The sequence below is a fragment of the Nuphar pumila genome, chromosome 15 (genome assembly GCF_984573655.1).
Source record: "Nuphar pumila chromosome 15, dmNupPumi1.hap1.1, whole genome shotgun sequence".
Lineage (NCBI taxonomy): Eukaryota > Viridiplantae > Streptophyta > Magnoliopsida > Nymphaeales > Nymphaeaceae > Nuphar > Nuphar pumila.
In genome coordinates this window covers 45,389,638-45,412,960 of record NC_143263.1, presented here as the reverse complement: position 1 = coordinate 45,412,960, position 23,323 = coordinate 45,389,638, and the positions used below count along the sequence as shown (strand labels likewise).

General features: G+C 43.3%; 1 protein-coding gene across 3 annotated transcripts in view; it reads left to right on the top strand.

Annotated features, from left to right (window-relative positions):
* Positions 1–23,323, top strand: part of LOC149815301 (hypersensitive-induced response protein 1) — a 43,714-nt gene that overhangs the window by 1,673 nt on the left and 18,718 nt on the right. The window contains exons 1-2 of one of the 3 annotated variants that reach the window (XM_089990311.1): positions 95–109; positions 2,074–2,272. In XM_089990311.1, coding sequence (XP_089846437.1) covers positions 2,084–2,272 — 189 coding nt within the window. In that variant the 5' untranslated portion in view covers positions 95–109; positions 2,074–2,083. Of the gene's footprint in view, positions 1–94; positions 110–2,073; positions 2,273–23,323 lie in introns of those variants that run through there. The other 2 variants (XM_089990310.1, XM_089990309.1) reach the window with 2 other exon arrangements.

The following is a 23,323-nucleotide window of genomic DNA, read 5'->3' as shown; positions in this document are numbered from 1 at the left end:
ATATTCCTTGTGGGGGCGGAAAGGAAACTACTCCCGTTATTATAAATCAAATGCGTTTGTTCTCTTTTCTCTTTGTTCTGTTTGCCAACAGGCGAAGTACCTTCTCGAGGTAGGGCTAACCGTGCAACGGTTAATTCCTTCTTCAATCATCATCGACTCAGTCTGTTTGGTTTTCTTCATTCTCTTTTTCAATCAAGTTTGTGTGATTCCATACACCCCTTTGTGTTTTCTTCCTTTTTCCTTGGGCATGGTTTGAACATTTCCGTTGTGTGGGTTGTTTGCACGTCTTGTTCAATTTCTGAAAGAGTTATGGTTAAGGCTCTTTGGAAACAAAGTCACAAACAATAAGAGAACGACCGAAATTGCGTGGTTGTGATCTTTCCTGTGAAACCATGACTTAAAGTTGTTTATTAATGTTAAATTGTTATGTCATGTCCACAAGATTGCCTTGTCGTGTCGAATTGTGTTAAGGATCTGGGCCCGACTCATTCAATGGACGTCCCAGCTAATGCCAACGATAAGATAGTGGAAGGGGTCATGTAACCTCTATTTTTTCTATTTAAGAGAACCTCTCATCTCTGAAAACGTGTGAAGCGAGATTAGGGATGGGAGTGGACCGGGGGGAAAATGGGACCTCGCCGGTTTGGACCGGGGATGGAGGACATGAAACGGGGATGGAGGTTAAAATCAAAACCCGTGTGGGGATGGAGGCGGGGATGGACTTACACTTTTCTCCACCCTGTCCCGTCCCATATCCTTCTTTAGGGATGGCAGTGGATGAGGGGAAATGGGGCCCCACTCTGTTTGGACTGGGTATGGGGGACATGAAACGGTGATGGAGGTTAAAATCAAAACCCATGCGGGGATGGAGGCGGGGATGGACTTACGCTTTTCCCCGCCCTGTCCGTCCTCAATCCTTCTTTAGGGATGGCATTGGACTGAGGGGAAACGAGGCCCCGCCCCGCCTCCCCCTGTTTGGACCGGAGATGGAGGGCACGGAATGGGGATGGAGGCGGGGATGAAGGTTAAAATCAAGACATGTGCGGGGATGGAAGTTAAAATCAAAACCCGTGCAGGAATGGACTTACGCTTTTCCCCGCCCCGTCTCCGATCCTTCTTTAGGGATGGCAGTGGACAGGGGAAATGGGGCCCCGCCCCGCCTCCCCCCGTTTGGACCGGAGATGGAGGACATGAAATGGGGATGAAAGTTAAAATCAAGACCTGTGCGGGGATGGAGGGCAGGATTTTTAGACGGGGCGGGGGTGGAGACCTTGTCCCCCCGCCCCGGTCCACTGCCATCCCTAAGAGAGATAGAGAGTGAAACCTTTCCAGCCGTGGACATAGACCCTTCCCTGGGTAGAACCAAGTTACATTTGTGTCATGTGTGCATGTGTGTGGTTGCTTGATATCTCTTTTAACTGTAAAAGTCTAAAAAGGGCAGTTTTAAACGCAAATTGTTGGTGCCCCTTGGTGGAGTCTTTATGGGGAAGTGCTGTTTTTTTAGATGCTTGAATTGTGCTCCAACCATGACTTAGATATTTTAATTAACTGTTGAAGAAATTAGCAAGCTGTAAGTTTTGGACAACGGGTGCTCAGTGTATTACTTCTCTATAATTCAAAAATTTACTTTTGCCCTTGCAAATCTGCATTTTTTTTTATAGTTTGGTCATTCATGTCATCCTATTAGTTTGGTATCTTCCTGTACTTCTAAGGAAGACATACAGAAGTTAAGTATTTGCTTATCAAATTATAAGATATTTCTATATGCAAGTCTGCAAATGATCAGCAGTAGTTGGGTAATGTGGCCATTGATACTTGGATGCCTGATATATGCCATAATCATTTGTGACAGATAGTTGGCGTTACACAATGACATGATTTTTATGTGCAAACAATATACTTAGAGCTTAACAAATGATATTCATGGACTATTCTAGTTGTCCAAATTGTGAAACTTGGTGTTGAGTTGATGCTGTATAGTTTTCTCCCTCTTGATGACTATGTCAAATAGTACACTTGTTTCTGCATGGTTGTTCAGTTTTTTTATGTTGAATAATCATTCCTTTTCTATAGGAGGCAGATCATGGGGCAATTGCTTTGCTGCTTACAAGTCGACCAGTCAACAGTCGCTATTAAAGAGACATTTGGAAGGTTTGATGATGTGCTTGATCCAGGATGCCACTTCCTTCCTTGGTGTTTGGGAAGTCAAGTAGCAGGCTATCTTTCCTTGCGAGTGCAACAACTTGATGTTCATTGTGAAACAAAAACCAAGGTTCATGACTTTCTATCAGCTTATATTGATATCACCTTGTGTCCGTTTTCTATTTTATCCATCTACAAGCTCCTTATTGTAGTAGTCACAAACATGGTTTAAATGCTTATTTAGAAGATTTTGGAGACTGGCTGGTAGTCCAGATGAATTAGTAGGACCCAATGCACCGAGGGTTTTGATACTTAATGAATTTATTTATCTAGATTTATTTTCTGCATTGCGGTTTCTTTTGTCAAACTGTTATTTTTCTCTTGTGACTGTTGATCTTTTATTTTTATTGTTCAAACTAAGGACTTCATGATTTTCTTTTGTCAAGTTCAGTCACTATTGGACCTACTGACTTAGCTAAAGTTTCTCCAGTTGAAAACCAATATTCATTGTTGTCTTGGCCAGCAATAACATAATTGCCAACAATTGGGCATTTTGGATGAATATATTGTTAAAATATATTATGTATTAGAGTTGTCAGTTGAGGAAGCGGGACTGGGAAGCGAGGCACTTCTAAATTTTTAGGAAGTGAAAAGTGTGGTACAACTTATAAGCGAACCGAGAATTGTCTTAGAAGCGAGGGTGAAGTGACCTAGGAAGCAAGCTGGAAGGGAACAAGGATTTGAAGGGCAAATGAAATGGGAAGCGGCCTAGGATATAAGTGGGAAGCGAGTAGGAAATGAAAGGGAAGCAAAATGTATATTTTTCTAATTTATCAAAATATAAGATTTATATTATCATTGACAAAATAAAACATGACTAGATAACGTTAGTAAATCAGCAAGAGTATTACTATATAGCATAAAAATTAGAGAATGATTGCAGAAAAAATACAAAAAATCACATAAAAAAGCCTAAAGTTCCCCCAATATATTTATCGATATTCCCTATTCATACATGAGCTTTTGAGTTTTGACCAGCATAACCCAAAGTCCAAACAAAGTGAGGAGCTTGCCATATATGCACCGTTGAAGACCCCACACTTAATTCTTATAAAAGTGAACCAGCCATTATATTTAGTTCATAACTTCATATAAATAAGATCACCCACAATATTTAGTTATTTATTATATTCCCAAACTATAGAAAACCGAAAAAGAAAACCCGATAACAGAACCTACAAGAAAAAAATGATCCAAATTGCTAATATGATTTGAAATTTTGAATTGTATGAAATATGAATCACACTTTTCAATTATTATAGCTGCATATATCAAATAATCAAACTACTTTTATATAAGCTAACTGATTGACAAAGTCTTATTAAAACTTTCAAATAATCAAATGTACACTTTAAAGTCTCATATCATGATATCATCACAAGAAACAAGATCCAAAAATAGGGGAAGAAACAAAAATGGGAGAGACAAGGGGAAAGAAAGTGATAGACAGAAGTAAAGAGAGCTAGAGACAGAGGGAGAGTGAGTGAGTGGCAGAGAGACAGAGAGAAGCGAGAGTGGGAGAGGAGAGTGAGAGACAGAGGGAAAGAGAGTGAGAGATAGAGAGACGGAGAATGAGTGAGTGACAAAGGAAAATAGAGTAAGAGACAGATAGACAAAGAACGAGTGAGAGACAGAGAGAAGCGAGAGAGGGAGAGGAGTGAGAGAGACGGGCATACCTGAATATTACACCCATCGTCGCCCGTCGTCGAAGGTCGTCAAAGGAGGTCATCGCCGAAAATGATAGAGAGAGAGAGAGAGAGGAAAGACTTGGGAAAGTCAAATAGGGCATCGACTTTCCCTTTTATATGCCCAAAAAGACTGTTATACCCTTTAAAAAAACAGGTATTTCATTCTTTTGTGTTTTTTTTATAAAAACTGAATTTGTAAGGGCTAAAAATGTCCTTTAATAGGAAGCACGCTTCCCATTTAGGGGAAGCATGCTTCCTTCCCAATTAGGGGAAGCTCGATTCCTATTGAAGGGGAAGCACGTGTCTTCTTAAAAGGGAAGCGTGCTTCCCATTTCAAAAGGGCGCTTCTCCTGGCGTTTCGGAAGTGTGGCGGTTTGCGCTTCTGAATCCCGTTTTGGGAAAGCGCGCTTCCCCGCCTATATAGGTGCTTCCGGTAACCCTGATATGTATACATGTTTATGTATTAATGTAATAGGTAATACCCTCTAGGTATTTTTGTCTTTTCACTGATATATAATAGGTGTTGCTAATTAGGGAAGTTGTCTTTTCCTTTTTATTTTTTTCTATTTTGTTGTTTTGTTTTAGACGAAGGACATAAAGGTCAAATGACCTTAGAGCAGTTAGGAGCTCCTCAACTGCTCTAAGAGCCTCTGAAATGCCTATATAAAGTGGTCTTTGGCCTCTCTTCATGTATGCTTGTCTTTAGCATTTTAATACAAAATAATTTTATATATTTTGTGCTCTCTTACTCTTTGTGCGTGGTTTTGTGCTAGCCCTTGTAGCTTATTCTATTTTGCTCATTAGTGGCTTTTGTGTTTGTGCACACTTTATTCTCTCGTAGCCCTTTAGTGGCATTATTTTTTTGCACACTTTGATTTCATTACGTGGTATCAGAGCAATACGAGTTATTGACCTTGGAACATGTGGTTTATGGTGATCAAGGGGCTAGGTGCTCGTGGTCGGCTTGTTCGTGACGATCTTCCTCTTTCTACTTCTATCTTTCTCTTTTTTTTGCTCTTCACCTTCATCATGGAGCAAGATGCCAATATTGAGCTTTCTTTTAAACTCAATGGAAGTAACTATATAATGTGGTCTGATGCAATGGAGAACCACCTCAAGGGAAAGAAGCTTTGGGGGTATGTGCTTGGCACTACTCCTGATTCTTAACTAAAGCTTGCCAAACTTGAAGGAGGTCAAGGGAAGGCTGTTGAAGGAGAAGACTGAATCAAAGCTATATATGAACATCAATTGAAAATAGAGGATTGGAAAAACAACCATGTCAAAATCCTTGTATGGTTCATGAATAATGTGGATATTAAGATATGTGTTAACATTGCCATGTTTAGAAAGGCAAATAAGGCATGATCATTTATGAAGGATATGTATACCAAAAAGGATCTTGAAAGACAATATTTGTTGCAAGAGTAGATTAGGTCTACTAAACAAGGTGACATGAGTGCCCGAGACTACTTTAGTGTCTTATCTCTTTTGTGTGATGAGTTAGTACTGCTTGAACCCAATTGGAAAGTAGTCGCGGATATAGAACTTAGGCAAGAGCAAATGGAGAAAACATTTTTTTCAATTTTTGCATGGTCTACGACCGGAGTTTGAACAAGTTAGATATTCCCTTCTTCATATATCCTCCTCAATGTCTCTTAAATGTGTCTCTTGTCGAAATATGTCAAGAAGAAACTCATCTTGGAATGACCAAAAGAGGAGATGAAGTATTGGTCATGGCTAGACTCGAGTTTGAACAAGTTAGATATTCCCTTCTTCATATATCCTCCTCAATGTCTCTTAAATGAGTCTCTTGCCGAAATATGCCAAGAAAAAACTCATCTTGGAATTGTTAGAAAACAAAGGGTTTGATAATGAACCCATAAATGCACACTTAAGGTGCAAATACACAAACCCACTAAGGGGCAACCAAAAGCACATAAAGTGCTAAACTCATAAACCCACGAAGGGGTTAAGCCAAAAGGCTAAAAGAATATTTCTTTATTATGAGAAATAGGGTAAAAACCCTTTTACAATGGAGCTAAAGCTCCCTCAAGAATATCTAAAATACAAGGGGAAGTCCCCTATTTATAACACACAAGAGAAGCAAGGAGGGGCTCCTCTTATAGACGTTGGAGGGGCCCAACGTCTCTAAGAGTGGGCCCCTTATTGTACTTTGAGAAGTACAAAAATAAAAAAGGAAAAAATAATAAAAAATAATAAGGATTACAATCATGTTTGTTAGATAGAATATGTGTAAAATTAAGTGAAATGACTAAACTACCCCTATGGCTAATAATAGAGAAATATATATTTTATATATATGATTACAATGATTAAAGAATACATTTTAACACCCCCCTCAAACTTTGCGTGGGGGAACAAAAAGATTGAAGAACACAAGAGGAAGAATCTCAAGGCTTCAAGAGTCTTCAGTAAGGATGCCATTGAAATTTGCAAATGTCTTCCTCCAATTGTCTTTAATGGTGAACACCTTACATGATCTATCCAAGATACTCCTTTCTATCTCATCTTCAAGATCCTGTGGAACAAACCAAGAAAAGGTCCAAGTAAAAGATATCTTTACACTTTAATCAAGTGGAATATTTCAAACAAGATGAATCAATCAAAATCATATCATATGATTCATCAAAAAAGAACAATGGTGCAAAAAGATATTCTATGCATAGTAAAGGCATAATTATTTTATTTAAAGCACAGTATTCGTCAGGACAAGATAATTACTTATGCTTGCAAACTGTTTTTAGAAGACCAACCTTTAAAAACATATCCTTGAAAATAAGTAAAAATGAGAAAATTTTAAAGTGTATGTGGAAATGTATAATATCATGTAAAAAAGTAGGCGAAAAATAAGAATGCTTAATGCATTCATAAAGTCCAACAATGGACAAATACGAACCCACAATGGGAATAAATAAATAGTCCACGAAGGGACAACATAAGAAGCCTTCAAAGAGGCAACACATAAGAAAATATATGAATCTTAATTGAGCGAGGGGTTAAAAAGCCATTGTGAGCATATGCATACAATATCATGTAATGAAATGAATACACTAAAAAGGTCATTTAATGAACATGCTCCAATCATACTTTAATCAAGTATATTACTTGAGCTTACAAGACGGGAAAGACAAGTGTTATTGAATTGAGCAATTCTTTTAAAGGAGATTTCACAAAGGAAATGCTCAAGAGCATATGATAAAAGAGAGTGTATAAAACACAAGAGTTTAAAAGTTTCACTTATGAGACAAAACAACCAAAATATATTCTTTGATTAAAAGAAAACATGTACACATAACAATTGTGCTATAAAATGAACATGAATTAGAAAATCTCATATTAAAACCAAATTTTAAATTTTCATAAATATGGATTTTTGTAAATCTCAACAATAGTTCATCCACTACAAGCAATCACCTTATTAGACCTCCAAAAACCCTCAAATCAAGTGTATAAGCGATTAGAACAAGAACATAAATATAATGCCACCAAAGGGCCAAAGACACACACAAAGGTGTGTAAACATCTTTTGTCTACATATAATAATACTTGAAATGAGTATATTAGCAACTAGAACAAGAGTACAAATGCCAACATGAACTAAAAATCACACATAAAAATGTCAATAAACATCTCTTGTCTAGATATAATGACACTCTAAATCAAGTATGTACAGCTACTAGAATAAGAGTGCAGAGCCAACCATGGGCTAAAACACACACTAAGGTGTGACAACACATCTCTTGTATACATAAAATGACACTTAAAATGAGTGTATCGGCGACTAGAACAAGGACACAAAAGCCAACCATGGGCTAACATCAAACACAATGGTGCAAAATAACAATCTTTGTCTACATATAATGACGCTCAAAACAAGTGTGTTCAGCTACTAGATCAAGAGAACAAAACCAATATATTTCTTGTCTACATATGATGACACTTAGATAAGAGGCATAAAAGGATAAAACACTTGAGGTAAGGAAGTTTGTAATGAAAATACAATTAAAGAACATTAATTTTCAATATACCTTGAAACACTATGGTTTCAAACCTTAGACATCCATCACAGGTATACATAATTAAAAGCATCCAAAATAAAATCAATGGCCAAAAACAAACGAGTGACACACTCATAATCAGAGATCACATAACATGTCATTTAGAGTCAAACTACAAGTTGACAATCTAAAATGACATAACACAAGGTTCACATAACTCACCTCAACAAACATTTCTGTAATAACAAGGCAAAAAAGGATGCATTATATAACAACTTGTGATGGACAACATAAGAGTGCCATAAAAGGCAAAAAATACGCTTTAAAGACAACATTTTGGGATAATCAAGACTAAAACCAAGCTTTAATATTCCTTGATTGTAATAAGATATGCGGAGACATAAAAATGCTATAAGCACTTACAATGTCCTACAATGGACAAATAAAAGAGTCAATAGCTAAGTCCACTAAGGGACAATACATACACAAGCCTTGAGAAAGACACTAAAATATAAAAGCTTATTTAAAGAGTATTCAAACAAGCACTAATACTTTCACAAAAGAGACAATACGCATACAAGCACAAATACTTTGAAGAAGATGTGCACAAAGGCACTCACACAACACTTGAACAAATACGCACAAAGGAGTAAAAATAAGCAAACATGCACAAAGGCATGTATCTATTGAAAGAGGGCAATGCTTGAGTCTCTCAAGCTTTAATTATGCAATTATATTTTCAATTCAATGTAAGAAAATGAGGACATATTACGGCCAACGTAGGCATCTTTTAATAGAAGTGATATAATCAAGAGGTTTGGAAATCTCATGTGAAAAATACAAACAAACAAGTTTATAAACTTGCACCATTAGAAGAAAATCCAAACTAATGAAATCTTTTATACCAAAAGATCTTATTATGCAATAAATACAATATGGAATTTTAATACTTACCACAAAAACTTTTAAAGATTCTTTAAATAAACCAAAAACATTTAAGGACCTTTACAATCCTTCTTTTCACAAAGATCGCGGAATTCTCACAAATAGTTATCATTAACAAGAACCACTTAGGGTTCATACAAAAAAATGAAAGACTTAATTCAAATGTGAGAAATTTACATTCAAGAATTACCAAATTCATATATCAAATTTTCGCAAAAAGTGCACTAAGACACACAAACAAGAGAGTATCTCAAAACAAATTAGGTTTCATATGAGAGTCAAGAGTATTAAGCAAAAACCAATAATACTCATTTAGCAAGAAAACATATATAATTTTAGAAGTTGACTTATAAGTCAATCATGAAATAACTATGTAAAAATCATCAATCTTACATAATGGAAGACAATTTTGAAAAACATAAATTACTATTATATGTGATGGGTAATCGATGAATGCGTAGAGAAGTATGTGAATTATCACAATCCTTTATATACTAAAATTTTCAATCTCAACCAAACTTTCTTTAAGCACTTCCTACACATATAAAAGATTTTTATTACAACCATGTGTGTTCATTCATGTAAAAAATCTTATATAAAACAAATATCTGTGTATAAACACAATGCTAAAAACAAGAAGTGTGCACAAGGGCACAAGGAGAACTCTCACAAGTGCACAAAAGCATGGAAAAAATGAACTTCAAGCTTTTAACACTTGAAGTCAACATAAAAATAGAAAACTCCTAAAGCCATAGACGTGTTCAAGTAGGATTGACATTAATTTTTTTGTTTTTAAAAAACATGATATAAGACCCATTTTTGAGCAATCATATATCTCAGAAAACAAACAAGTTTACCAATTTTAAAAAGAAAAATTTAAAAACATGCTAACAAGTGAAATATGATATGCGAAAATAAAGGGTTCTCAAGTACCACAAACACTAAAATATGCGAAATATATGCAAGAAAATAGTTTCATAATGCATAATACTTTAAGAAAAAGGGATACTGTAACGCCCCAAATTTCAAACTTGCGAACCTTTTCAGAAAAACAGGCAAGATACTAAAAATATCTCTTTCCTTCAGAGTTTGTTTATGAAATCAGCGGAAGATTTTTCTTTGATAAATCATAAGGCAAGCTCACAACTTTGGGCACGTTAGCTAAAAGAACCGAAACTGACAAGATTCGGATATCCTAAGGGAAATCCGATACAAACCCAAGCATCCAGGACGCGAGCTAAGAGCAGGAAGAAGAAGTCTTGAAGCCATCTTGCAATCGCGCCATCGCCCGTAGTGTACCTAATAATCACCTGTACCCATAGAATGGGTTAGTTTCGCGAAAAACTAGTAGGTGCACAAGAGAGACTACAAGGAACTGAATTAAGTACATTTAATTCAGTAGGCTACGCAGTTTAAAGCAGATATGCAGTTAAACAGGTAAGCAATACAAGCAGGTGAATAGTGCAAACACGTAAGCAGTACAAGCGAATAAGGCGTGCGAGCGAGTAAGCAGTGCAAATGCGTAAGTAGTGCAAACAGTAAGCAGTTTAACGCAGGTAAGCAGTTCAAAGCAAGTAAGCAGTGCAACTGACCAACGCAGCATACGATCCATTTGATCATAAGCTGAGAACTACTACGCAACAAGCTTGTCCTCGTTCCTAGAACGAGGTCTCTGCATCTAATCACCATCAGGACATCGTTTGTCGCTCACTACTTCTAACAAACGCGTGGTCCTGAACAACCTTAACCAATTCTCATCTCTCAAAGTCTTACGCGGCTAATCGTCATCGGTTATGACGCACTAAGGCCTCATACTTCCTCAGAGAAGCTCACCCTTCCGTAGAAGGTCCAAAACATGATCACTAACTCAAATCACTAACGATCTGATTCTCACATCTGAGTCATGCATGTAATCATGCTAAAACAGAAAGCCGAAACTATGAATTCATAGTTGGCTATCACAAACAATCTCAGAAGATCGTCACAGCTCATCATAACTTTCTATGGTAAGCAAAAACACAAGATCCACATCGGATCGCTCGGTCTGGGAGGTATACGACCTGACAAGGAATTACCGCCCTAGAGGTTATACCTGATCTTGGACCCTACACTTCCTCACAAGAGTTCACCGTCTTTGCGGCTACCCGTTCGTGGACAATGTACATCCTCACAGAGAATCTTCCCGTCTAGCCGGGTCACCCGATCTGGGAAATGTATAACCTCACAGCGAAACCTTTGGGAAACCGATCCCCAACATATGCCATATCTAATGAAAATCATTGCGATACACGCATCAACACAAAAGACCGCTCTTGGGGTCGATAGCTACTAATACCAACAACAAGATAAACGTCGGATCACCTGGTCTGGGAAATGTATAACCTCACAAGGAATTCCGCTCTAGATGGTATACCTGATCTTGGACCATACACTTCCTCACAGGAGTTCACCGTCCTTGCGGCTACCTGTTCGTGGACAGTGTACATCCTCATAGAGATCTCCCACTCTAGCCGGGTACCGGGTCTTGATCATACACGCCCTCACAGATAATCCTTTGGAGATCAGGTGCTCGTCAGACACCCTACTCGGTGATACACGCATCTATACAATCGACTGCTCCGAACAGTTGACTGCTCTCGAGGTCAGTAGCCACAATATGGGTACAAGCATGTATATCAGCAATATGCATTGTATCACTCAGCGCAGAAGCATATAATCCTACGCATCGTATGATTGCCACAAGGAATATTGCAATCCTCAAATAGGCCCTCAAAGCATGTGTAAACGACACATGAGAACGCGCAGATATGGCAATTCAGTTGATTCTATGGGCGAAGGGTAACTAACTCTACCCGTCAGCCAAACAAAACAACTGAAATAAGACAAGCACTCATAGCAATGCTCGTAAAACATATAATTACCATAAAATGGCTCAGTCCATGAACAAGTAATTAACTTAATCGTAAGGCATAAACCATTACATCACAAGCCATTCATAAGCAATCATACGACAACAATTATATCACAATATGTAAGCAGCTTATAAGACAAGCGACCACAACAATCCTAGTTGCCACCAGTTCGTAGATTACGAGCTGTATGCAATCACATCAATCATAAGAGATGCAAGCCAACCAGTGTTACGCTACAATAAGCATCAAATAGTTCAACCAAGGGATAAAGCAAGTCACATGCTAATATGTAGCAACTGGCATAATGCTACTATTATAAGCATTTAACTAGTATGAGAAACTCCTTATTACTCCACAAAGAACTGCGTAAGCAGTTTAACCAACTAGAGTAACGCCTTGACAGACGTACACAGCTCAACGAGTAGCATATTGAACTATCGAGCAAGCAAGCGAATTAGTAGTGCAGGCGAAGCAGTAGTGCAAGCGAATCAGTAGTGCAAGCGAATCAGTAGTGCAAGAGAAACAGTAGTGCAAGCGAAGCTCACGACCCAACGACCAGTGTGAACAGACCTTATGTTTCGATAATTACGAACCTGCGGGTACGCGCAGGCAAAACGTACAACCAACTGAGACTAGTTCGGGCGTCTGTTATTCTATGTATTTTCAATAACCCGAATATCTAGTTGAGTTCGCTCCAAAGGGACGGCTTTAGCCGAGAGAGGATTCCCCAAAGGAGGCTGTGCCACGGACGCATCCAACTTCTGCAGAAGTGTTGAGCTAACTAATGTAGCCCCTTTCCCCTAACTCCAATGACTGGGGAGGCCGGATCGTTGCCCGTAGGGTGGTTGTTAACAACCTGTCCATTGGAGTTTGTACCGCTCTGTCCTCTCCCTTGACAGACACAAAGAAGCGAATAGGTACGTTAGGGGTTGCTTAACTAACGACCCATTCTATGCTGTGGTATTTAAACCACTCGAGCATCTTGCCTGTGAAGGCGAATGTGAGGCCATTTATGTGATTTCAACATTTTGCATTTAGCGTTGTTCGAGGTCGCACGATCGTCTCATCCGATCATCGCAGTACTAGACGTGTCGTGCACGACTACAAGTACTCTGGGATGAAAGGGGGGTATAGCTCCTCAATAGAAGCCTCAACAGGAGTGTTTCACAAAGATGTAAAGTTTATCTACTTTACTTTATCTTTTGAAACAGCAGTACCTTGTGCCAACATGATGCATGTGATTATCTCGAATCACATCCACTATCGGGGTATCTACATGTCTCGCATGACTCGATACTGGCCCCGATAGACGGGATACGGGTTTCTCAACAGAACACCCGCTAAGAAGTTCGCTCGAACCCCCAATTCGGGATCACCCGAGATATGCCAAAAAGGCGAGCAGAACCAGCCAGTCACATCCTTCCAAATGCTTCGATTTGGAGCAGTCTTCGATGCTTTTGCGCAGCTCCCTGAAATCTCAAGTCGACTCTGCAGGACTGCACACACGAAGAGCCAGGATCCTTGCGAGGTATCCCTCTCCTTAGACGAGGATGTGCCGCTCGCTCCCGACTGAACTCTTGTCGCAAGAGTGAGAGGGGTAAATGCCCCTTGCATCCTCCACGAGGATGCCTTTAAGGCATACGCAAAGATCAAGAACTTGCACGTCATCTGCAATAGCAAGGCAATACCAACACCTATGCAAAGGCAAGAGCCTAGGCGCAAAGCGCGACGGCAAAGTAAAGGCGGTAAGCAGAAGTGCAACGCAAACCCCCGGCACAACACGCAACGGCAAAGTAAAGACCGTAAGCAGGAGTGCAACGCAGAACCTTTGCGTGATGCACGACGGCAAAGTAAAGGACAAGGATCGCGAAACCGCGTCCTTGAGTTACATACGTACTCATATAAATATATATACATATATATTTATTAGATTGTCCTTTTTAGTTAATTGAACTCAATTCAATTGTCCAAGTCTTTTGTGCAATCTTCCCCTACCTGGAGAGGTGACGGTCTTCGTATGCCAGTTGCGTAGGTAAGCACAAGCTCAAGCCATGAAGAGCGAGCAGGAACCATCGTTCAACCTGGAGGTCTTAGAACTTTAGTATGCTAAACCATAAAGAAAACAACAGGAGGTGGGTCCGACAAGACCCGATGCGAAGCAAAACAAGGGACTTCGCTCCCTGCAGACACGCTGCGGAAGCAGAGGCCAGGGGCACGAGCCTTGCTTAGTGCGGCAGGAATAGGGGAGGAGAGCCCTGGCTTTATGCCAACGAACAGAGGCAGGGAGGCCTGCTCCCTGCCAGGCAAAGCAGACCGAGAAGACAAGCAGGGAGCAACCGCTCCCTATTTGTAGAAGACTCAGGTGGCTAGGGTCCAGCCCCCGCCGACCTGCCAGAGTACGAGGGGGGCGGAGCGGGGCGGAGCCCCCCTGTCGGAACAACAAACGAAGGCAGGGGCGGCAAAGGCATCACCCCTACCTTCCGACCAGAAAGGAAGGTGGCGACACAGGGGCGTCGCCTCTGCCACAACGCTGGAAAAGAAGGTGTCAACAGGGGCATAGCCCCTGTCGGCGGTCAAAAGAAGAAAAAGAGAAGGGAAGGGGGGTTGCGCCCCTTCCGTGACCTCACCGAGCGGAGGGTGCCGAAAGGCTGGTGCCCTCCGATCGGTCAGCAAGAGAGAGCAGGGAGGGAGGTCACGGCCCTCCCTGTCAAACGAGAAGAGAGAGAGAATAGGGAGGGGGTCGGGCCCCTCCCCTGTCAAATGGGAAAACAAAGGGAAGGGGGTTACGCCCCTTCCCGGATATCAGCGAGGAAAGGGAAAGGGGCGCAGCCCCTCCCTGGCCAAAAGAGGCAGCAGGGAGGGCTCGACCCTCCCCTGCCGTCAAAGGTAGCAGGGAGCAGGGAGGGGAACTCGACCCCCTCCCCCATAATAGCACATAGGGAGGGGCTCGACCCCTCCCCTGCTAACAAAGGCATCGGGAGGGGCCTAGGCCCCTCCCTTGCAAAACCCATCGCAGGGAGGGGGCTCTGCCCCGCCCCTGGGGTTTTAAGGCAGCAAGGAGGGGGCTTTGCCCCTCCCTTGCGATTGAGGGAGGCGGCTCAGCCCCTCCCTGCGCAACAGAGAAGTGAGGGAGAAGAGACAGACGAAGGAGAAGAGGGACGAAGGGAACATACCTGGAGGGGGTCGCCTGAGGAAAGCTCGTCGGCGTGGGAGCGTCGCCAGCGAGGTTGCAGAGGGGAGACTCGAGCAAGCTGGTGGTCGCCGGCGGCGACAGCGGAGGCTGTCGGCTCCCTGCAGCACACGGGATAAAGGCGGTGGCCGACAGCAAGTCACCGGCGTCGGTGGCCGCAGGGACGAACGAGGGGGAAAGAGTCGGTCGGGGGAGAGAGACCGAGAGAGGAAGAAGGGGGGCAGGGGTTATCTTTGAAACCCCTGCCTCCCTGTGTTAAAAACACGGGAGGCGGTGCCTCCCTTCGGGTCCGGGTCGGGTCCGGGTCCGGGTCCGGGTCCGGGTCCGGGTCCGGATCCGACCCGAATCCAAATTAATTTTTTTCTTTTTTTTTCGTTTATTACATCCTACCCTCCTTAAAAGAATTTCGTCCGCGAAATTACCTTGGCGTACATGTGTAAAAATACAAGTCAGAGAATTTTTCGCTAATATTCGACTATTCGTCAGCCGAATCTTCGTTCGAGTTCTTTACTATCCTTGATGTAAACAAGGGATACCGAAGATCAAAATCTAAGGAAACTCGAAAAAGAAGCCAAAAACATCTGTACTACTCATGCGTAACATGAGTAGTTCACAAAAACCCCAGCAATGCTGGTACATAAGCATAGCATGTCAAGCCATTTAGCTTAACAACGCTAAAAACATCTATAAAATGAGGAAAATTGTATACTTACAGCGCGATGCGGATGCTCAATGGTCAAGAATCCTTACTTCCCTTAGCTCTGATACCAAGTTGTAACGCCCCAAATTTCAAACTTGCGAACCTTTTCAGAAAAACAGGCAAGATACTAAAAATATCTCTTTCCTTCAGAGTTTGTTTATGAAATCAGCGGAAGATTTTTCTTTGATAAATCATAAGGCAAGCTCACAACTTTGGGCACGTTAGCTAAAAGAACCGAAACTGACAAGATTCGGATATCCTAAGGGAAATCCGATACAAACCCAAGCATCCAGGACGCGAGCTAAGAGCAGGAAGAAGAAGTCTTGAAGCCATCTTGCAATCGCGCCATCGCCCGTAGTGTACCTAATAATCACCTGTACCCATAGAATGGGTTAGTTTCGCGAAAAACTAGTAGGTGCACAAGAGAGACTACAAGGAACTGAATTAAGTACATTTAATTCAGTAGGCTACGCAGTTTAAAGCAGATATGCAGTTAAACAGGTAAGCAATACAAGCAGGTGAATAGTGCAAACACGTAAGCAGTACAAGCGAATAAGGCGTGCGAGCGAGTAAGCAGTGCAAATGCGTAAGTAGTGCAAACAGTAAGCAGTTTAACGCAGGTAAGCAGTTCAAAGCAAGTAAGCAGTGCAACTGACCAACGCAGCATACGATCCATTTGATCATAAGCTGAGAACTACTACGCAACAAGCTTGTCCTCGTTCCTAGAACGAGGTCTCTGCATCTAATCACCATCAGGACATCGTTTGTCGCTCACTACTTCTAACAAACGCGTGGTCCTGAACAACCTTAACCAATTCTCATCTCTCAAAGTCTTACGCGGCTAATCGTCATCGGTTATGACGCACTAAGGCCTCATACTTCCTCAGAGAAGCTCACCCTTCCGTAGAAGGTCCAAAACATGATCACTAACTCAAATCACTAACGATCTGATTCTCACATCTGAGTCATGCATGTAATCATGCTAAAACAGAAAGCCGAAACTATGAATTCATAGTTGGCTATCACAAACAATCTCAGAAGATCGTCACAGCTCATCATAACTTTCTATGGTAAGCAAAAACACAAGATCCACATCGGATCGCTCGGTCTGGGAGGTATACGACCTGACAAGGAATTACCGCCCTAGAGGTTATACCTGATCTTGGACCCTACACTTCCTCACAGGAGTTCACCGTCTTTGCGGCTACCCGTTCGTGGACAATGTACATCCTCACAGAGAATCTTCCCGTCTAGCCGGGTCACCCGATCTGGGAAATGTATAACCTCACAGCGAAACCTTTGGGAAACCGATCCCCAACATATGCCATATCTAATGAAAATCATTGCGATACACGCATCAACACAAAAGACCGCTCTTGGGGTCGATAGCTACTAATACCAACAACAAGATCAACGTCGGATCACCTGGTCTGGGAAATGTATAACCTCACAAGGAATTTCGCTCTAGATGGTATACCTGATCTTGGACCATACACTTCCTCACAGGAGTTCACCGTCCTTGCGGCTACCCGTTCGTGGACAGTGTACATCCTCATAGAGATCTCCCACTCTAGCCGGGTACCGGGTCTTGATCATACACGCCCTCGCAGATAATCCTTTGGAGATCAGGTGCTCGTCAGACACCCTACTCGGTGATACACGCATCTATACAATCGACTGCTCCGAACAGTTGACTGCTCTCGAGGTCAGTAGCCACAATATGGGTACAAGCATGTATATCAGCAATATGCATTGTATCACTCAGCGCAGAAGCATATAATCCTACGCATCGTATGATTGCCACAAGGAATATTGCAATCCTCAAATAGGCCCTCAAAGCATGTGTAAACGACACATGAGAACGCACAGATATGGCAATTCAGTTGATTCTATGGGCGAAGGGTAACTAACTCTACCCGTCAGCCAAACAAAACAACTGAAATAAGACAAGCACTCATAGCAATGCTCGTAAAACATATAATTACCATAAAATGGCTCAGTCCATGAACAAGTAATTAACTTAATCGTAAGGCATAAACCATTACATCACAAGCCATTCATAAGCAATCATACGACAACAATTATATCACAATATGTAAGCAGCTTATAAGACAAGCGACCACAACAATCCTAGTTGCCACCAGTTCGTAGATTACGAGCTGTATGCAATCACATCAATCATAAGAGATGCAAGCCAACCAGTGTTACGCTACAATAAGCACCAAATAGTTCAACCAAGGGATAAAGCAAGTCACATGCTAATATGTAGCAACTGGCATAATGCCACTATTATAAGCATTTAACTAGTATGACAAACTCCTTATTACTCCGCAAAGAACTGCGTAAGCAGTTTAACCAACTAGAGTAACGCCTTGACAGGCGTACACAGCTCAACGAGTAGCATATTGAACTATCGAGCAAGCAAGCGAATTAGTAGTGCAGGCGAAGCAGTAGTGCAAGCGAATCAGTAGTGCAAGCGAATCAGTAGTGCAAGAGAAACAGTAGTGCAAGCGAAGCTCACGACCCAACGACCAGTGTGAACAGACCTTATGTTTCGATAATTACGAACCTGCGGGTACGCGCAGGCAAAACGTACAACCAACTGAGACTAGTTCGGGCGTCTGTTATTCTATGTATTTTCAATAACCCGAATATCTAGTTGAGTTCGCTCCAAAGGGACGGCTTTAGCCGAGAGAGGATTCCCCAAAGGAGGCTGTGCCACGGACGCATCCAACTTCTGCAGAAGTGTTGAGCTAACTAATGTAGCCCCTTTCCCCTAACTCCAATGACTGGGGAGGCCGGATCGTTGCCCGTAGGGTGGTTGTTAACAACCTGTCCATTGGAGTTTGTACCGCTCTGTCCTCTCCCTTGACAGACACAAAGAAGCGAATAGGTACGTTAGGGGTTGCTTAACTAACGACCCATTCTATGCTGTGGTATTTAAACCACTCGAGCATCTTGCCTGTGAAGGCGAATGTGAGGCCATTTATGTGATTTCAACATTTTGCATTTAGCGTTGTTCGAGGTCGCACGATCGTCTCATCCGATCATCGCAGTACTAGACGTGTCGTGCACGACTACAAGTACTCTGGGATGAAAGGGGGGTATAGCTCCTCAATAGAAGCCTCAACAGGAGTGTTTCACAAAGATGTAAAGTTTATCTACTTTACTTTATCTTTTGAAACAGCAGTACCTTGTGCCAACATGATGCATGTGATTATCTCGAATCACATCCGCTATCGGGGTATCTACATGTCTCGCATGACTCGATACTGGCCCCGATAGACGGGATACGGGTTTCTCAACAGAACACCCGCTAAGAAGTTCGCTCGAACCCCCAATTCGGGATCACCCGAGATATGCCAAAAAGGCGAGCAGAACCAGCCAGTCACATCCTTCCAAATGCTTCGATTTGGAGCAGTCTTCGATGCTTTTGCGCAGCTCCCTGAAATCTCAAGTCGACTCTGCAGGACTGCACACACGAAGAGCCAGGATCCTTGCGAGGTATCCCTCTCCTTAGACGAGGATGTGCCGCTCGCTCCCGACTGAACTCTTGTCGCAAGAGTGAGAGGGGTAAATGCCCCTTGCATCCTCCACGAGGATGCCTTTAAGGCATACGCAAAGATCAAGAACTTGCACGTCATCTGCAATAGCAAGGCAATACCAACACCTATGCAAAGGCAAGAGCCTAGGCGCAAAGCGCGACGGCAAAGTAAAGGCGGTAAGCAGAAGTGCAACGCAAACCCCCGGCACAACACGCAACGGCAAAGTAAAGACCGTAAGCAGGAGTGCAACGCAGAACCTTTGCGTGATGCACGACGGCAAAGTAAAGGACAAGGATCGCGAAACCGCGTCCTTGAGTTACATACGTACTCATATAAATATATATACATATATATTTATTAGATTGTCCTTTTTAGTTAATTGAACTCAATTCAATTGTCCAAGTCTTTTGTGCAATCTTCCCCTACCTGGAGAGGTGACGGTCTTCGTATGCCAGTTGCGTAGGTAAGCACAAGCTCAAGCCATGAAGAGCGAGCAGGAACCATCGTTCAACCTGGAGGTCTTAGAACTTTAGTATGCTAAACCATAAAGAAAACAACAGGAGGTGGGTCCGACAAGACCCGATGCGAAGCAAAACAAGGGACTTCGCTCCCTGCAGACACGCTGCGGAAGCAGAGGCCAGGGGCACGAGCCTTGCTTAGTGCGGCAGGAATAGGGGAGGAGAGCCCTGGCTTTATGCCAACGAACAGAGGCAGGGAGGCCTGCTCCCTGCCAGGCAAAGCAGACCGAGAAGACAAGCAGGGAGCAACCGCTCCCTATTTGTAGAAGACTCAGGTGGCTAGGGTCCAGCCCCCGCCGACCTGCCAGAGTACGAGGGGGGCGGAGCGGGGCGGAGCCCCCCTGTCGGAACAACAAACGAAGGCAGGGGCGGCAAAGGCATCACCCCTACCTTCCGACCAGAAAGGAAGGTGGCGACACAGGGGCGTCGCCTCTGCCACAACGCTGGAAAAGAAGGTGTCAACAGGGGCATAGCCCCTGTCGGCGGTCAAAAGAAGAAAAAGAGAAGGGAAGGGGGGTTGCGCCCCTTCCGTGACCTCACCGAGCGGAGGGTGCCGAAAGGCTGGTGCCCTCCGATCGGTCAGCAAGAGAGAGCAGGGAGGGAGGTCACGGCCCTCCCTGTCAAACGAGAAGAGAGAGAGAATAGGGAGGGGGTCGGGCCCCTCCCCTGTCAAATGGGAAAACAAAGGGAAGGGGGTTACGCCCCTTCCCGGATATCAGCGAGGAAAGGGAAAGGGGCGCAGCCCCTCCCTGGCCAAAAGAGGCAGCAGGGAGGGCTCGACCCTCCCCTGCCGTCAAAGGTAGCAGGGAGCAGGGAGGGGAACTCGACCCCCTCCCCCATAATAGCACATAGGGAGGGGCTCGACCCCTCCCATGCTAACAAAGGCATCGGGAGGGGCCTAGGCCCCTCCCTTGCAAAACCCATCGCAGGGAGGGGGCTCTGCCCCGCCCCTGGGGTTTTAAGGCAGCAAGGAGGGGGCTTTGCCCCTCCCTTGCGATTGAGGGAGGCGGCTCAGCCCCTCCCTGCGCAACAGAGAAGTGAGGGAGAAGAGACAGACGAAGGAGAAGAGGGACGAAGGGAACATACCTGGAGGGGGTCGCCTGAGGAAAGCTCGTCGGCGTGCGAGCGTCGCCAGCGAGGTTGCAGAGGGGAGACTCGAGCAAGCTGGTGGTCGCCGGCGGCGACAGCGGAGGCTGTCGGCTCCCTGCAGCACACGGGATAAAGGCAGTGGCCGACAGCAAGTCACCGGCGTCGGTGGCCGCAGGGACGAACGAGGGGGAAAGAGTCGGTCGGGGGAGAGAGACCGAGAGAGGAAGAAGGGGGGCAGGGGTTATCTTTGAAACCCCTGCCTCCCTGTGTTAAAAACACGGGAGGCGGTGCCTCCCTTCGGGTCCGGGTCGGGTCCGGGTCCGGGTCCGGGTCCGGATCCGACCCGAATCCAAATTAATTTTTTTCTTTTTTTTTCGTTTATTACATCCTACCCTCCTTAAAAGAATTTCGTCCGCGAAATTACCTTGGCGTACATGTGTAAAAATACAAGTCAGAGAATTTTTCGCTAATATTCGACTATTCGTCAGCCGAATCTTCGTTCGAGTTCTTTACTATCCTTGATGTAAACAAGGGATACCGAAGATCAAAATCTAAGGAAACTCGAAAAAGAAGCCAAAAACATCTGTACTACTCATGCGTAACATGAGTAGTTCACAAAAACCCCAGCAATGCTGGTACATAAGCATAGCATGTCAAGCCATTTAGCTTAACAACGCTAAAAACATCTATAAAATGAGAAAAATTGTATACTTACAGCGCGATGCGGATGCTCAATGGTCAAGAATCCTTACTTCCCTTAGCTCTGATACCAAGTTGTAACGCCCCAAATTTCAAACTTGCGAACCTTTTCAGAAAAACAGGCAAGATACTAAAAATATCTCTTTCCTTCAGAGTTTGTTTATGAAATCAGCGGAAGATTTTTCTTTGATAAATCATAAGGCAAGCTCACAACTTTGGGCACGTTAGTTAAAAGAACCGAAACTGACAAGATTCGGATATCCTAAGGGAAATCCGATACAAACCCAAGCATCCAGGACGCGAGCTAAGAGCAGGAAGAAGAAGTCTTGAAGCCATCTTGCAATCGCGCCATCGCCCGTAGTGTACCTAATAATCACCTGTACCCATAGAATGGGTTAGTTTCGCGAAAAACTAGTAGGTGCACAAGAGAGACTACAAGGAACTGAATTAAGTACATTTAATTCAGTAGGCTACGCAGTTTAAAGCAGATATGCAGTTAAACAGGTAAGCAATACAAGCAGGTGAATAGTGCAAACACGTAAGCAGTACAAGCGAATAAGGCGTGCGAGCGAGTAAGCAGTGCAAATGCGTAAGTAGTGCAAACAGTAAGCAGTTTAACGCAGGTAAGCAGTTCAAAGCAAGTAAGCAGTGCAACTGACCAACGCAGCATACGATCCATTTGATCATAAGCTGAGAACTACTACGCAACAAGCTTGTCCTCGTTCCTAGAACGAGGTCTCTGCATCTAATCACCATCAGGACATCGTTTGTCGCTCACTACTTCTAACAAACGCGTGGTCCTGAACAACCTTAACCAATTCTCATCTCTCAAAGTCTTACGCGGCTAATCGTCATCGGTTATGACGCACTAAGGCCTCATACTTCCTCAGAGAAGCTCACCCTTCCGTAGAAGGTCCAAAACATGATCACTAACTCAAATCACTAACGATCTGATTCTCACATCTGAGTCATGCATGTAATCATGCTAAAACAGAAAGCCGAAACTATGAATTCATAGTTGGCTATCACAAACAATCTCAGAAGATCGTCACAGCTCATCATAACTTTCTATGGTAAGCAAAAACACAAGATCCACATCGGATCGCTCGGTCTGGGAGGTATACGACCTGACAAGGAATTACCGCCCTAGAGGTTATACCTGATCTTGGACCCTACACTTCCTCACAGGAGTTCACCGTCTTTGCGGCTACCCGTTCGTGGACAATGTACATCCTCACAGAGAATCTTCCCGTCTAGCCGGGTCACCCGATCTGGGAAATGTATAACCTCACAGCGAAACCTTTGGGAAACCGATCCCCAACATATGCCATATCTAATGAAAATCATTGCGATACACGCATCAACACAAAAGACCGCTCTTGGGGTCGATAGCTACTAATACCAACAACAAGATCAACGTCGGATCACCTGGTCTGGGAAATGTATAACCTCACAAGGAATTTCGCTCTAGATGGTATACCTGATCTTGGACCATACACTTCCTCACAGGAGTTCACCGTCCTTGCGGCTACCCGTTCGTGGACAGTGTACATCCTCATAGAGATCTCCCACTCTAGCCGGGTACCGGGTCTTGATCATACACGCCCTCGCAGATAATCCTTTGGAGATCAGGTGCTCGTCAGACACCCTACTCGGTGATACACGCATCTATACAATCGACTGCTCCGAACAGTTGACTGCTCTCGAGGTCAGTAGCCACAATATGGGTACAAGCATGTATATCAGCAATATGCATTGTATCACTCAGCGCAGAAGCATATAATCCTACGCATCGTATGATTGCCACAAGGAATAT